Consider the following 17250-nt stretch of genomic DNA (forward strand, 5'->3'; position numbering starts at 1 on the left):
GGAGGGGGCGTTTCCGTAAAGCGCGTATCGAGGCTTGCTACATTTAGGGGAGGAGCCGAAAACGATGACGTCCGAAGCCTCGCTGCCCGGCTGTACCACGTGACTGCTTCGGGAAGTGGCTCAGATTTTGGCGCGGGGTTATATATATATATATATATATATATATATATATATATATATATATATATATATATATATATATATATATATATATATATATATATATAGATATATATATATATATATATATATACACTACAACTTCCCCCACCCAATAGGGCAGTTTCACTAGGAAGTCATAGGAAAGCACGGGCCGCCGCACGTCGTCCACAACTCCTCGTCCTCTAAGAGAGAGAGAGAGAGAGAGAGAGAGAGAAAGAGACAGAGACAGAGAGAAAAAATATATATATATATACAGAGAGAGAGGGAGACACAGAGAAAGGAAAAAAGAGAAAATCCTATCCTGTCCCACAGCTATCCTATTTTTAATTTTAATTTTAATTCTAATATTAAGGATACGTGAGTTTTCACCACTTGATTTAACTTGAGTTACCTTGAACTCCAATACCATCATCACACATCATAAGCAGATTTGCTCTGGAATAAGCAAGGTATTGATCTAAATTAATTTTTTTCCCCTTCCCCCTTTATTTATTTTTCTGGGATTAATATTTAATGTTTTTAGACTTTATTATTTCAGGACTTATAATTCGGTTATTTATTTAATTTGAGCTTTTTACTAATAATCTCACTATTATAAATAGGATTGGTTAGTTAGTTTTAAAGTTCTTAATTTTTATATTAGGATTTTTAAGATAGCTGTGGGACAAGATAGGATTTTTTTGTATATATATTTCTCTCTATCTCTATATATCTCTTTCTCTCTCTCTTTGTCTCTTTTTTTCTTCACCTTTTGTGAAGTCATTCCCAAGAACCATAATAGACAAAAATTCAATACATCACACGTGTTAAGATACAGCTGGTTGTGATTATACACCTGGCCAGTAGGTGGTTTCGTGTGCACATGAAGCCTCAAGAAATGAACCCTTTCTCGAACCAGTTGGCTCAAGTGGTTCAATGCCTCATGAGGCTTCATCTCACCATCACTACGTTTCCTCTTTCAGAGCAGCAGAACCAGGAAGTAGAAGATCAGCAGTGAAATCAGAGGCAGGTTGATAAAGTCTTGATGATGAAGGAGAAAAGTTATGATGAAAATGTTACATGATGGAGTCCGTCCATTTTCTAACATCTTGTCCCTAATGGGGTCGGGAGGGTTGCTGGTTCCTCTCCAGCTACGTTCTGGGTGAGAGGCGGGGTCACCTGGACAGGTCGCCAGTCTGTCGCAGAGCAACACAGAGACACACAGGACACACAACCATTCACACACACACTCACCTAGGGAGAATTTAGGTCAGAGGTCACCAACCTCCTAGAAACTGGGAGCTGCTTCCCGGGTCCAGAGCAACACGAAGGGCTGCTGGTTTGATTCAGACATAAATATTGTTGTCTCAGCCTTTATAACAATAATACATATATGTATATATGATCATATTAATGATCTACTGACAATAGTTATCAGTAATAATTTATCATGGCAGATATGGTTCATTACTATCATGAGATCAGAAGTTCTTAGTTCAGAGTTGTGAGTTTGATTCCCTGTTGGAGATTTTCTGTCTGATTCTAAATTGTCCAAAGTGACTGAGAGTCTGGATTGTTGCAGCTGCAGCTGAACATCTGGAGGCACTGAGAGATTTTCCTTTAAATACAAACAGAAAAGTTATTATTTTATTATCCAACCCTCTTTACTATTAACTAAACTGTGGAGAAAAAAAGTTATTTTGTGTCAAAACATTTTGTATGAAGCACATCAGTGTGAGTCTGTGTGGGTCAAAGGTCAGCCAGAGCCTGAATCTGATTGGTTAGTTTATTTTTACTGTGAACTAAAAATGATGAGTGGAGTTTGAATCTCCTGTTGTTCTAAGATCCTGAGTTTTTTACAGTGTTCGGTTCTGTTGGGTCGTCGGTTTATTAGTTTTTTTGTGGTTTGGTGAACTGAACAGTTGACGGGTCACCTGTTGAAACCAGGAGATGTTGAATAAAAATGTCCGACAGATCAGAAGGTAAAACTATCACTGACCTGCAGGAGAACAACCAGATCTCCATCATGTGAGTGTTGAACAAAACCAACACAAAACTAAACCACTGAAGCAGAACACACTTTGTTTTAATTTAACACAAACGATGTTAAATAATAAAGACATGGAAGTGAAGCCTATAAACCCAGTAGATCCACGTCCAGAGGAGGATGTAGATTCCAGGTCCAGGTGGTGTCAGAGTCCAGAGGAGCAGAAGGTGAAGCAACAATGTTTGATTCATTGGGAACGTTTCCACTAGATTAAATGGTTTAACCCTCAGTTTTAGCTCCACGCTCAGGAAGAGCAGCAGAGGTCAGTTAACTGGTGACCCATCAGCTCTGCAGGTCAGGAAACATCAAAGAAGCTCATAAACCGGCGACCCAACAGAACCGACCCGGTAAAAAGCTCCACTGGGATCCAAACGGCTCTTAGAGCTACAGAAGGTTCAAACTCTGATCATTCAGTTTTATCTTACAGAAAAAAACACCAAATAAACAAAAGCAAACTGACCAATCAGATTTAAGCTCTGGGGTGACCTTTGACCTCCACAGACTCAGACGTGAACTACGTACAAGATGTTTAGACACATAATTTATGGTTTTATAAAATTATCACATCAGGAAAAATATGAAAAGATATGAATCATTTCAGTTCTAGAAACAGAAAAAGCCTCTAACAGTTCTGTGTGTTTTCATGTCAAACATGTTTCAGTAAAAACCTCCAAGTATGGATCAGATTCCTGAGCTTCAGCAGAAACCAGAACTGTTGCTGAAGGAAATCAAACCAGCGACTCCGACGTTCTTTCCTTCCATCAACCTCATTTATTGTCAGGAAAACGTCTCACACAGCAGAGGAGAAATATCAAGCTTTGGACTTTAAAACAAACTCAGGAGTTTCAGATTTTAGAGCAACACAAACATTTTCACTGAAACTGATGTCAGAGCAGCTTCTGGTTCAGGAACATCTGGAATGTTGACTTCTGCTCTTTTCCAGCATCTGGAACATTCCGGCTCCACAATCCACATGTTAGAGGAAGTACAGAGGGTGTACTTACTTTTGACCAGGGCTGTAGCGCTGTCTGACAGAACATTGGCTGCTGCTATTTCACTGCACAGGGAAAAATCTGCAGATTCCTTCCAATGTTTTTTGAGGAATTTTGTTTGTGTTGGAATTGTGGAAAATAAAATAACATTTCACTAATAAAACCAGATGATTTTATCTACTCTGAGTTTTTGACACGTTTCACAGCAACAGAGAGAATTCATCCACACATCCGGCATGAAAACATGAAATATTCCAGGTATTAATCTCTCTGGGTCAGAACTCGATGCTCTGGATGGGAATCAAACTAACACCAAGAATCTTTTTCCGATCCAGTCAGAGAACAAAGATTTAAAACGTCTGCTGTCCAGTCCTGGTCCAGAAGAACTGGACTCCTGGTCCAGAACACCAGGAGTCCTGTAGGACTGGACCGGTCCTGGTCCAGAAGGACTGAGACCAGCAGGCAGAAAGATCCAGAAAGGCACTTCAGGGAGACGACGTCCAGATGCAGCCGAGGCTCTTTGACGATCAGCTTTTCTCAGGAAAACAAAAGTTTAAAGTTGTTTTCTGATCCATCGTCTCCATCAGGACTGGATTCTTAGTCCAGATGTTTGTGTTGATGTTCTGGTTCTGGTTCTGCAGCTTTTAGGGGAAATAAATCAGTTTCTGTGTTTCTGTGAAAGTTTCCACGGTAGTTTTATAAACTTTTTAAAATCAGTTTTTATTTGACGCCTTTCTGCTTCAATCTGACCTGCAAGAATCTGAAAATCTAAAATGTTCAGCGGCTTCATGGAAGTTCAGTTTAAATCTTTGCATCTCATTATTCTGGTTTCCTTTTGCACCAGAAACAAATCCTAGTTTCCAACCCAAAAGTCCAATCCAACATGGCCGCCGCATGGATTAATGACGATCTGATTCTTGGACCTCTGATGCTTTAAGCTTCATTCAATCCATCATTCACATTATGACTCAACATGTCAGTGAACATGTTTCAGGTTTGGGAAATATTTGGTTTGTTAGCATGTAGCTAACAGTCAGTCTGGTGACCGAGGTCAAGGATCAGGATCAAACTGGTTTTCTTCTTTCTAACTGGATCCCAGTTCAGTGATAAAGTTCCCAGTTTGGAGTTCAGCACAGACCTGGATCTCTACGGAAGCCTGCAGGTTCATTTTAAAGTGTTTGATGAAGAAACGGATCCACAAAGTGAAGTTAGGAGTTTCTCTTAACCTCAGAGGTTCTGATCCACATTTCACCACAAACTTTCCTCCACCTGTAGGAGGCGCTGCAGCGTCCGCTCTGATCCCAGGTGAAGGTCCCTGAACATCTGGACACATCAGCGGCACGGAGTCTGTCCAGCATCTGTCCAACATCTGTCTGTCTGTCCGGCTGATTGTGGAGAGAGAAAAGACGAGCTGCTCTGATCCACTGTGGTTCTGGATCCACTGTGGTTCTGGATCACTGTGGTTCTGTTCAGGTTCTTCGGATCCCGACCTTTACAGACATTTCCACACAAACACACTGAAAACAGAAACAGAATCTGGTGTGGATCAGTGTGGAAACAAGTTAAATAAAACTAAATGTTAAAATCTCAGACGTTGGGATCAGGTTTCTATTTCAAACTTGTGTCTGAATTTTAAATCATGTTTAAAAACTTTAGTTTGTTTTGTCTGATGGGAAAATTAGGATTATATTTTCTAAATACATTTTATTTAAATAAAACTTTGACCTACTTTGTGATGGACTTTAAGATTTTCTGTTCGTTTTTCATTAATCAACTAAACAGAGAAACTAATTTTCAGTTTAAATTAATAATATGAACAACAGTCAAAATATTAATACAGCAGAGCAGAAAACTGAAGGATCCATTTAAAATAACTTTAGACGACAGAAACAGAGTTATAGAAAATAAATGAATTAAATCTAAACAACCTTCATCTGGAAACAGAACAAAGATCTAAAGACCCAATTAGAAACTTTATTCTGATTTATCTAAAACATAAACACTCAGATTCAACGGATGAACCCAACAGCAGTTCTGTTGGTTCTGATCAGTGGTACTGGTTGTTGCTGGTTGTTACTGGTTGGTTCTGGTTGGTTCTGGTTGGTTCTGATCCATCATTGTCTTACCTGCAGTCGTCTCCTCCGGTGCTGATCACGTGTTTGTCGTCGTGGGAGAATCGGATGTTGGTGACGTGAGGCGAGTGTCCGAGGAAACGCTTGTGTTTGGCCTGAAGTCAGAACAGAACCAGAACCGGGCCAAAGTCAAGGAAACAGAGATAAACCTTTACAAGTTTTTTATTTTTGGTGATAGTGATGATGATGATGATGATGATAGTGATGATGATGGTGATTCCACATATCGATCATCTATCAGATGAAACTCACAAACTTGTCAGTGCAGGGGAAGTCGAACAGTTTGACCAATCCGAAGTCGTCTCCACTGACCACGTTCAGGCCGGCGTGGGAAACACAGGCACAGATCACGTCGGCTTTGTCTGCGTTTCGAGGCCAAATCCCCAGAACTTCATCTCCCAGAATGCTGTTGGAGAGACCAATGGAGAGCAGCCTCAGAGTAGCAGCTAGTGATGGTTGGGCTGAGGTCAAAGGTTACCTGGTCCAGGTCTGAGGTCAAAGGTTAGGCTGAGGTCAAAGGTTACCTGGTCCAGGTCGCCCAGGTGATTCTGTCGATGGCGCTCTGGTCGCTCAGCAGCTTCCCTGAAGGAACCTCAAACACCAGCCGCCGGTAGGCTCCAGTCGACACCTGAAGGCACCACAGAGCCGTTAGGAAGCAGTACCAGCTTCAGACACTAGGAGGAGCCTGTTTCAGACCCTTAGGAAGGTAAATGTTCCCCTACTGGACAGTTTAAATGAGTAATTAATGACTTTCTCTACTTTGTGTCTGGAATCTGGCCAGATCATCACTTTATGAACCGTTTTCCTGCTGACTCATCTCCTCCTGGGCAGTAAAGTCATCAGCAGTTTTCATGAACTCTGAATCAGAGCCGTAACGTCTGGAGGATTCAAACCGCGGTGAATCAGGGCGGCCATGTTTCCTACCTCTCCTCAGCAGAAAGCTCCTTCAGCTGCTGGTGAGGTTTGGTTCCTCTCATCTCTCTGATGCTCACCGCAAACATCTTCGTCACGTAATCCACCGTCTTCTCTCTGGCGACGTCGCTGTCGTAACCTGCAGTACAGGAAATGACATCAGAAACCAGGAAGCAGGGAGGCTGAACTGGTGGAATCACCTCTGAGTTTCACTGGAACCAGTCAGAGGAACCAGAGGAACCAGTCAGAGTGTGAGTTCGGACCCACCTCCGTCCTCCTCGATGTCGTCCTCTGATTCCTCGCTGTCCACGCCCGGCGGAGGGTCCAGCTCTCTGTTGACTCCGCCTCCTCGCTCCCTGGCCCAGATCATCAGGGCGGTGTCGGCTCCGCCCACCGTCAGCAGGGCGGAGTCATCCTGAGCCCAGCGGACGTTGGTCACCTGAGCGCTGTGGCCGACGTAGCGCTTAAAACGGGCGAACTGACCCTGATGGAGAGAGGAGGGACTGAACACCATCCAACCAACATCCAACCAACATCCAACCAACATCCAACCAACATCCAACCAACCATCCAACCAAATATCCAACCAACATCCAACCAACATCCAACAGACATCCAACCAACATCCAACCAACATCCAACCAAATATCCAACCAACCATCCAACCAACATCCAACCAACATCCAACCAACATCCAACCAACCATCCAACCAACCATCCAACAGACATCCAACCAACATCCAACCAACCATCCAACCAACATCCAACCAACATCCAACAAACCATCCAACCAACATCCAACAAACCATCCAACCAACCATCCAACCAACATCCAACCAACCATCCAACCAACATCCAACCAACCATCCAACCAACCATCCAACAAACATCCAACCAACCATCCAACCAACATCCAACCAACATCCAACCAACATCCAACCAACCATCCAACCAACATCCAACCAAATATCCAACCAACCATCCAACCAACATCCAACAAACCATCCAACCAACATCCAACCAACCATCCAACCAACCATCCAACAGACATCCAACCAACATCCAACCAACCATCCAACCAAAATCCAACCAACATCCAACCAACATCCAACCAACCATCCAACCAACATCCAACCAAATATCCAACCAACCATCCAACCAACATCCAACAAACCATCCAACCAACATCCAACCAACCATCCAACCAACCATCCAACAGACATCCAACCAACATCCAACCAACCATCCAACCAACATCCAACCAACATCCAACCAACCATCCAACCAACATCCAACCAACATCCAACCAACCATCCAACCAACCATCCAACCAACATCCAACCAACATCCAACCAACCATCCAACAGACATCCAACCAACCATCCAACCAACATCCAACCAACATCCAACAAACCATCCAACCAACATCCAACCAACATCCAACCAACCATCCAACCAACCATCCAACAGACATCCAACCAAATATCCAACCAACATCCAACCAACATCCAACCAACATCCAACCAACCATCCAACCAACCATCCAACAGACATCCAACCAACCATCCAACCAACATCCAACCAACATCCAACCAACCATCCAACCAACATCCAACCAACATCCAACCAACCATCCAACCAACCATCCAACCAACATCCAACCAACATCCAACCAACCATCCAACCAACCATCCAACAGACATCCAACCAACCATCCAACCAACATCCAACCAACATCCAACAAACCATCCAACCAACATCCAACCAACATCCAACCAACCATCCAACCAACCATCCAACAGACATCCAACCAAATATCCAACCAACATCCAACCAACATCCAACCAACATCCAACCAACATCCAACCAACCATCCAACCAACCATCCAACAGACATCCAACCAACCATCCAACCAACATCCAACAAACCATCCAACCAACAACCAACCAACCATCCAACCAACCAACCAACAGACATCCAACCAACCATCCAACCAAATATCCAACCAACATCCAACCAACATCCAACCAACATCCAACCAACATCCAACCAACCATCCAACAGACATCCAACCAACCATCCAACCAAATATCCAACCAACCATCCAACCAACATCCAACAAACCATCCAACCAACATCCAACCAACCATCCAACCAACCATCCAACAGACATCCAACCAACCATCCAACCAAATATCCAACCAACATCCAACCAACATCCAACCAACCATCCAACCAACATCCAACCAAATATCCAACCAACCATCCAACCAACATCCAACAAACCATCCAACCAACATCCAACCAACCATCCAACCAACATCCAACAAACCATCCAACCAAATATCCAACCAACATCCAACCAACCATCCAACCAACCATCCAACCAAATATCCAACCAACCATCCAACCAACCATCCAACCAACATCCAACCAACATCCAACCAACCATCCAACCAACATCCAACCAACCAACTAAATCAACCAAAGCCAGTGATGTGTGTGCGTATATGTGTGTGTGTGTGTGTAGGTGTGTGTGTGTGTGTGCGTATATGTGTGTGTGTGTGTGTGTGTGTGTGTGGGTGTGTGTGGGTGTGTGTGTGCGTGTGTGCGTATATGTGTGTGTGTGTCGTACTCTGACTGGGTAGCTGAACAGCTTCAGGAAGCCGAAGTCGTCTCCGGTGGCGAGCAGCGTTCGGTCTCTGGTGAGCGACGCTGCGTTGATGTCGGTGATGTCACTGTGAGTCGGCCATATTCCGTCACAGGTGGAGCCCAGAACACAGGTCCAACTGGACCAGTCCACCCTCTCCAGCTGCACACACACACAGAGCAGACAGGGTAAAACCCAACAGAACTTGAACGATTCAGCTGTAACAAATCAGACCATGTTGTGTTTAAGAGCTTTGATATAAAGATTTTACAGCAGGAACAGGAAGCTGCCGGAACATGCTGACTACAGAATATGCTCTACATGACCACGTTTCTGAACCGGTCTGTCTGCATGCAGAGACTCGCCTCAGAGTTCTGGATGGTTTGTCTTCTTCCTCTGGGAGCTTCAAAGAACAGCTGCTCCTTGGCTCCAGTGTTTACCTGCAGCAGTTTACCTGCAACATGTTGACAGGTAGAAATCACAGAACGTCTCCATAGTTACAGGAGAGGAAGCTGATTGGCTGGAGGGAAGGGAGGATGTGGACCCGGCAAACAGAAAGAACCAAGATTCAACTCAGAGAAAACTGAAGGGAAAAACCTTTAAACACAACTTAGTGATTCTAACCTGAAGATTTAAAGATTTTCAAGTTTCTGAAGGAATAAATATTGAGGAAGTTTTAAAACAAAACATTGAACAAGATTCAAAACTAATCATTTTAACCCAGCTTGTTGTTTCTAACAGCTCAGATCCACAGTGACTGGTTTTGTCCTCCAGCAGGAACTGGTTTACCTCGGGCGTCCCAGTCGATGTGTGTGATGTAGCTGGACGCTCCTTTGCAGATCCCGACCCGCTTGGTGCTCAACACGTGGTAGATGTCAACGAAGCTGTCATGTGACGCCACGGCCAGGTATTTACCTGGATCTGAGAGCAGGACGAGAAACCATTTCAAACTTCCTCTGGTTCTGGAAATGTCCAAAACGGTTTGATAATCTGCATCACTCAAAAAGTGAACAATAAAGAAAGTTTAACACCTTCAGATAAAAACAATCTAGATGTTGATGCCGCCTCTAAATTCACTGGTAAATGAACGAAAAAGAAACTTTGATTCCAGAAAAACTCAGCAGTGAAATGAAAACAGGAATAAAAGCAACAACTGGTGAAAACATTTCAAACAACAAGACTAGAAATAAGAAGATTCACCTGAAACAAAATAAAAACAAAATAAAACAAAATAAAAACAAAATAAAAACAAAATAAAAACAAAATAAAAACAACAACTTGAGACAGAAATTAAATCAAACTGCAGCAATTTGAAAAAAACCTTTTAATAAGTAACTTATTAAAAAAATACTTTCACTGCGTGGAGACAGTTTGTGAGACGGTCCTGGGCTGAAGCGGGTCTGGGTCGGTACCTGGGCTGAAGCGGACGTCAGAGATGGCGTCTCGGCGGTGATGGAAGCTCAGCAGATCCTCCAGCGTGTCGCCGTTCACCACCAGGACGGCGCCGTCGCTCAGCCCCACCGCCAGCGCTTTGCCGTCCGGAGAGAAGGAGCAGCAGCGGCCGCCTGCGGCAGAACCACAGCGGGTCGGACCCACGGCTCGGTTCTGGTCCAGAGACAGCCTGGACCCAACAGAACCTGCGGCTCTGGTTCTCACCTCTCTTCAGCTTGCGGACCGCCACCATGCGGTGGTTGGCCGACGTCTCCCACAGTCGCAGCGTTTTGTCGTCGCCGACGGTAACGCAGACAGGAAGCAGCGGATGGACGGCCAGACCCCAGACCTCCCCCTCCATGTGACCCTGCAACCCACAGAGACCCGTCTGGACCCGGCTACCAGAACCACCGGTCTGAACCCGGCCCGTCTGGACCCGCCGGTCTGGACTGGACCCGGCCCGACCGGTTACCAGAACCACAGGTTCTAACTGGTTCTAACTGGTTCTGACTGGTTCTGACTCCCACCTGCACCAGCAGGGTCATGGGTCCGGTCTTGTCGATCTCCAGAACTTCTCCGTTCTTGGTGCCGACCAGGATGTGTCCGTGGCCCAGAGTGATGGCTCTGATGGACGGGTTGTCCTCCAGTAGAAGACCTGGTCACACAAACCAGTTCAGACTGGTTACTGGAGCAAACGGTGGGATTCTGGAGAACCAGAATGAGCAGCCGCCTGGACCGGATCAGAACCCAGAACATTCAACCAGCAGGAAAACATTTTTTATTCTCTGGATCTAAACATGTTGACATGTGACCACGTGTCCACAGGGGGCGCTGTTCACCTGCTGACATGAATCTGTTACTGTCAGTAAAATATCACAGAAAAGTTTCTAATTAAAATGTTAATTTAAATAAAAGTTACATTTGATCTCAAGATGATTTTAACAAAAATATTTATAATAAAGATGAAACAACATGAAACATGAAACATAAATTATTTATATCTCCAGTTTCTGTGGTTTTCATTTTCCAGTTCAGATCCGGACTATAACTCCACCGTCTCCTTTCTAAGAGCTAACAGAGTTCAGTTTAACAGCTTCAGTAGTTAACATCCATCCATCCTTCACCTTTTGACCCCGGGGACAGAGCCGTCCTCTTGATGGCGTACGTCTTCAGGCAGCGGTCGAACATGTCGTCCCACAGCTCCACCACTCCGTCTTTCCCTCCCGTCACAAAACCCTGAAACCAGGAGAGAATCCAGCAGAACGACAGATTTCATCCAGAGGGAGAGAAGAGCAGCGGGAGGAGAACCGGATCAATAAACCGGATCAATAAACCGGATCAGAGAACCGGATCAATAAACCGGATCAGAGAACCGGATCAATAAACCGGATCAATAAACCGGATCAGAGAACCGGATCAATAAACCGGATCAATAAACCGGATCAGAGAACCGGATCAATAAACCGGATCAATAACCTGAATCTGTTTGGTTTTATCAGAACTTTCTTCCTGAACAAACGATTTCAGCTTTTCACTGAAAATGTTGATTTTTATAAAACCAGCAATTGGAATCGACTGTATGATTATATTCTAACCAGGACCTGAATGACCCGGTTCTGTTGGTAGAACCGGGTCACAAATCTGGATCTCCAGATTTAATGTAAATAGAGAAAAATAAATGAACAAATGAACTGGAAAAAGAATCTGAAGTTATAAGATCTGCTGTGATCGGCTCTAAGGATGATTGTCCCTCCATCCCTCATCCCTCCATCCCTCCATCCCTCCATCTCTCATCCCTCCATCCCTCCATCCCTCCATCCCCTCATCCCTCCATCCCTCCATCTCTCATCCCTCCATCTCTCATCCCTCCATCTCTCATCCCTCCATCTCTCATCCCTCATCCCTCCATCTCTCATCCCTCCATCCCCTCATCCCTCCATCTCTCATCCCTCCATCTCTCATCCCTCCATCCCCTCATCCCTCCACCCCTCATCCCTCCATCTCTCATCCCTCCATCACTCATCCCTCCATCCCCTCATCCCTCCATCCCTCATCCCTCCATCCCCTCATCCCTCCATCCCCTCATCCCTCCATCCCTCCATCTCTCATCCCTCCATCTCTCATCCCTCCATCTCTCATCCCTCCATCCCCTCATCCCTCCATCTCTCATCCCTCCATCCCCTCATCCCTCCATCCCCTCATCCCTCCATCCCTCCATCTCTCATCCCTCCATCTCTCATCCCTCATCCCTCCATCACTCAACCCACCATCCCCTCATCCCTCCATCTCTCATCCCTCCATCTCTCATCCCTCCATCTGTCATCCCTCCATCCCCTCATCCCTCCATCCCCTCATCCCTCCATCTCTCATCCCTCCATCTCTCATCCCTCCATCCCCTCATCCCTCCATCCCTCATCCCTCCATCCCCTCATCCCTCCATCTCTCATCCCCTCATCCCTCCACCCCTCCATCCCTCCATCTCTCATCCCTCCATCTCTCATCCCTCCATCCCCTCATCCCTCCATCTCTCATCCCTCCATCTCTCATCCCTCCATCTCTCATCCCTCCATCCCCTCATCCCTCCACCCCTCATCCCTACATCTCTCATCCCTCCATCTCTCATACCTCCATCCCCTCATCCCTCCATCCCTCATACCTCCATCCCCTCATCCCTCCATCTCTCATCCCCTCATCCCTCCATCCCTCCATCTCTCATCCCTCCATCTCTCATCCCTCCATCCCCTCATCCCTCCATCTCTCATCCCTCCATCCCCATCCCTCCATCTCTCATCCTCCATCCCCTCATCCCTCCATCCCCTCATCCCTCCATCTCTCATCCCACCATCCCCACATCCCTCCATCCCCTCATCCCGCCACCTCTCATCCCTCCATCTCTCATCCCTCCATCCCCACATCCCTCCAACCCCTCAACCCTCATCCCTCCATCCCCCATCCCTCCATCCCTCCATCCCCTCATCCCTCCATCTCTCATCCCTCCATCCCTCCATCCCCTCATCCCTCCATCTCTCATCCCTCCATCTCTCATCCCTCCATCGCCACATCCCTCCAACCCTCATCCCTCCATCCCCTCATCCCTCCATCTCTCATCCCTCCATCCCCTCATCCCTCCATCCCCTCATCCCTCCATCCCTCCATCCCCTCATCCCTCCATCCCCTCATCCCTCCATCTCATCCCTCCATCCCCTCATCCCTCCATCCCCTCATCCCTCCACCTCTCATCCCTCCATCTCTCATCCCTCCATCCCCTCATCCCTCCATCCCCTCATCCCTCCATCCCCTCATCCCTCATCCCTCCATCCCATCCCTCCATCTCTCATCCTCCATCCCTCCATCCCCTCATCCCTCCATCTCTCATCCCTCCATCACTCAACCCTCCATCGCCTCATCCCGCCATCTCTCATCCCTCCATCTCTCATCCCTCCATCCCCTCATCCCTCCATCTCTCATCCCTCCATCCCTCCATCCCTCATCCCTCCATCCCCTCATCCCTCCATCCCCTCATCCCTCCATCCCTCATCCCTCCATCCCTCATCCCTCCATCCCCTCATCCCTCCATCTCTCATCCTCCATCCCTCCATCCCCTCATCCCTCCTCCCCCCATCCCTCCATCCCCTCATCCCTCCATCCCCTCATCCCTCCATCTCTCATCCCTCCATCCCTCCATCCCTCCATCCCTCCATCCCCTCATTCCTCCATCCCCTCATCCCTCCATCCCCTCATCCCTCAATCTCTCATCCCTCCATACCCCCATCCCTACATACCCTCATCCCCACATCTCTCCATCCCTCCATCCCCTCATCCCTCCATCCCCTCATCCCTCCATCCCCTCATCCCTCATCCCTCCATCCCTCCAGCCCTCCACCCCCTCATCCCACCACCTCTCATCCCTCCATCCCCTCATCCCTCATCCCTCCATCCCCTCATCCCTCCATCCCCTCATCCCTCCATCCCTCCATCCCTCCCTCCCTCATCCCTCCTTTCCTCCATCCCTCTATCCCCTCATCCCTCCATCTCTCATCCCTCCATCTCTCATCCCTCCATCCCCTCATCCCTCATCCCTCCATCCCCTCATCCCTCCATCCCTCCATCCCCTCATCCCTCCATCTCTCATCCCTCCATCCCTCCATCCCCTCATCCCGCAATCTCTCATCCCTCCATCTCTCATCCCTCCATCCCCTCATCCCTCCATCCCCTCATCCCTCATACCTCCATCCCCTCATCCCTCCATCCCTCCATCCCCTCATCCCTCATCCCTCCATCTCTCATCCCTCCATCCCCTCATCCCTCCATCTCTCATCCCTCCATCCCTCCATCCCCTCATCCCTCCATCCCCTCATCCCTCCATCCCTCATCCCTCCATCTCTCATCCCTCCATCCCTCCATCCCCTCATCCCTCCATCCCTCCATCCCTCCATCCCTCCATCCCCTCATCCCTCATCCCTCCATCCCCTCATCCCTCCATCCCTCCATCCCCTCATCCCTCCATCTCTCATCCCTCCATCCCTCCATCCCCTCATCCCTCCATCCCCTCATCCCTCCATCTCTCATCCCTCCATCCCCTCATCCCTCCATCCCCTCATCCCTCCATCCCTCCATCCCCTCATCCCTCCATCTCTCATCCCTCCATCCCCTCATCCCTCCATCTCTCATCCCTCCATCCCCTCATCCCTCCATCCCCTCATCCCTCCATCCCTCATCCCTCCATCCCTCCATCCCCTCATCCCTCCATCCCCTCATCCCTCCATCCCTCCATCCCTCCATCCCCTCATCCCTCCATCCCCTCATCCCTCCATCCCTCCATCCCCTCATCCCTCCATCTCTCATCCCTCCATCCCTCCATCCCTCCATCCCCTCATCCCCACATCACTCCATCCCTCCATCCCCACAACCCACCAGCCCCTCATCCCTCCATCCCCTCATCCCTCCCTCCCTCATCCCTCCATCCCTCAATCCCTCCCTCCCTCATCCCTCCATCCCTCCATCCCTCCCTCCCTCATCCCTCCATCCCTCCATCCCTCCCTCATCCCTCCCTCCCTCCATCCCTCCCTCATCCCTCCATCCCTCATCCCTCCATCCCTCCATCCCCTCATCCCTCCATCTCACATCCCTCCATCCCCTCATCCCTCCATCTCTCCTCCCTCCATCCCCTCATCCATCCATCCCTCATCCCTCCATCCCCTCATCCCTCCATCCCTCCATCCCCTCATCCCTCCATCTCATCATCCTCCATCCCCTCATCCCTCCATCTCTCATCCCTCCATCCCTCATCCCTCCATCCCCTCATCCCTCCATCCCCTCATCCCTCCAACCCTCATCCCTCCCTCCCCTCATCCCTCCATACACTCAACCCTCCATCTCTCATCCCTCCATCCCTCCATCCCCTCATCCCTCCATCCCCTCATCCCTCCATCCCTCCATCCCTCCATCCCCTCATCCCTCCATCCCCTCATCCCTCCATCCCCTCATCCCTCCATCTCTCATCCCTCCATCCCTCCAGCCCCGCATCCCCTCATCTCCCCATCCCTCCATCCCCTCATCCCTCCTGCCCTCATCCCTCCATCCCCTCATCCCTCCATCTCTCATCCCTCCATCCCTCCATCCCCTCATCCCTCCATCCCCTCATCCCTCCATCCCAACATCCCTCCATCCCCACATCCCACCATCCCCTCATCCCTCCATCCCCTCATCCCTCCATCTCTCATCCCTCCATCCCTCCAACCCCACATCCCCTCATCACGCCATCCCTCCAACCCCTCAACCCTCCATCCCCTCATCCCTCCATCCCCTCATCCCTCCATCTCTCATCCCTCCATCCCTCCATCCCCTCATCCCTCCATCCCCTCATCCCTCCATCTCTCATCCCTCCATCCCTCCATCCCTCCATCCCTCCATCCCTCCATCCCTCATCCCTCCATCCCTCACCTTGTCCAGAGAGAACATGGTGAACACCGGTCCGTCGTGAGCTTTCACCGTCTTCAGCAGAATCGGTTCCTTCCAGATGTAAACGTCTCCGTTGGCGCCGCCGGAGAAAACCAGCGCCTCGCTGCGGCCGTAACACACCGACATCATGGTCTCTGGACGCCCGACGCTCCTGAACGCACCGCGCCTGAAGGTCAGGCCGCCCCCTGGAGGACGGAGCAGGAAGAGCAGGAGAGAGAAAAGAAAGTTTCTACAGAGAAACTGGTTGAAGAGAAAATGATGAAAACATCAGGAGTTAAAATAATATTTATTGTTGATCATTTTATTTGCAGTACTGAGATGATTTTAACAGATGAGATGAAAAATCTGCAGTACAGAAAAACTCAGAGACAACAGAAGAGAGAAAGTTTGAGATTCAGGAGAACCAGAACAGAAAACTTCTGCTGAATGAATGAATGAATGAACGTCACTAAAACACGGAGCGGATTCTCTCCAGCTCTGGGCTGGAATATATTTCTCATCTAGTTGCTGCAGAAATCAGTTAAAAATCTAAACGGGAAACAAAATGAAGAACTTTGTGAAACAAGAGAAACTGAGGAAACATTAAACTGAGATGAAGCTCAGAGGATCCTTCAGAAATTACTCAAGTTTTAGTTTTCTTCCTTTTTAGCATCATAAAATGTTTTTAATGTTTCTGGTTAATGAGGCAAAAAAAGTTTTAACTGAATTTTAAAAGGTTTAATGTTTGGCCAAAAATCTGATTCTGTTGTTAATTTAATAAAAACATTTATTAAACTGGAACAGAAGAAGAAGAAAACCCAGTGTGTGTGTGTGTAGGTGTGTGTGTGTGTGTGTGTGTGTGTGTGTGTGTGTGTGTGTGTGTGTGTGTGTGTGTGTGTGTGTGTGTGTGTGTGTGTGTGTGCGTGCGTGTGTGTGTGTGTGTGTGTGTGGGTGTGTGTGTGTGTGTGTGTGTGTGTGTGTGTGTGTGTGTGTGTGTGTGTGTG

The 17250-nt window shown here is 47.8% G+C and overlaps 1 protein-coding gene across 1 annotated transcript in view; it reads right to left on the minus strand.

The window, feature by feature from the left end:
* Positions 1 to 5967: 5967 nt before the first annotated feature.
* The window catches only part of LOC122842788 (echinoderm microtubule-associated protein-like 6), a 24982-nt gene continuing 13699 nt past the window's right edge, over positions 5968 to 17250 (minus strand). The window contains exons 20-29 of the mRNA XM_044136957.1: positions 16250 to 16452; positions 11431 to 11542; positions 10834 to 10961; positions 10532 to 10673; positions 10288 to 10440; positions 9665 to 9796; positions 9241 to 9329; positions 8861 to 9037; positions 6492 to 6708; positions 5968 to 6363 (exon numbers count right to left, since the gene is read on the minus strand). Coding sequence (XP_043992892.1) covers positions 6233 to 6363; positions 6492 to 6708; positions 8861 to 9037; positions 9241 to 9329; positions 9665 to 9796; positions 10288 to 10440; positions 10532 to 10673; positions 10834 to 10961; positions 11431 to 11542; positions 16250 to 16452 — 1484 coding nt within the window. The 3' untranslated portion in view covers positions 5968 to 6232. The remainder of the gene's footprint in view (positions 6364 to 6491; positions 6709 to 8860; positions 9038 to 9240; positions 9330 to 9664; positions 9797 to 10287; positions 10441 to 10531; positions 10674 to 10833; positions 10962 to 11430; positions 11543 to 16249; positions 16453 to 17250) is intronic.

The sequence above is a fragment of the Gambusia affinis genome, linkage group LG13 (assembly GCF_019740435.1).
Source record: "Gambusia affinis linkage group LG13, SWU_Gaff_1.0, whole genome shotgun sequence".
NCBI lineage: Eukaryota > Metazoa > Chordata > Actinopteri > Cyprinodontiformes > Poeciliidae > Gambusia > Gambusia affinis.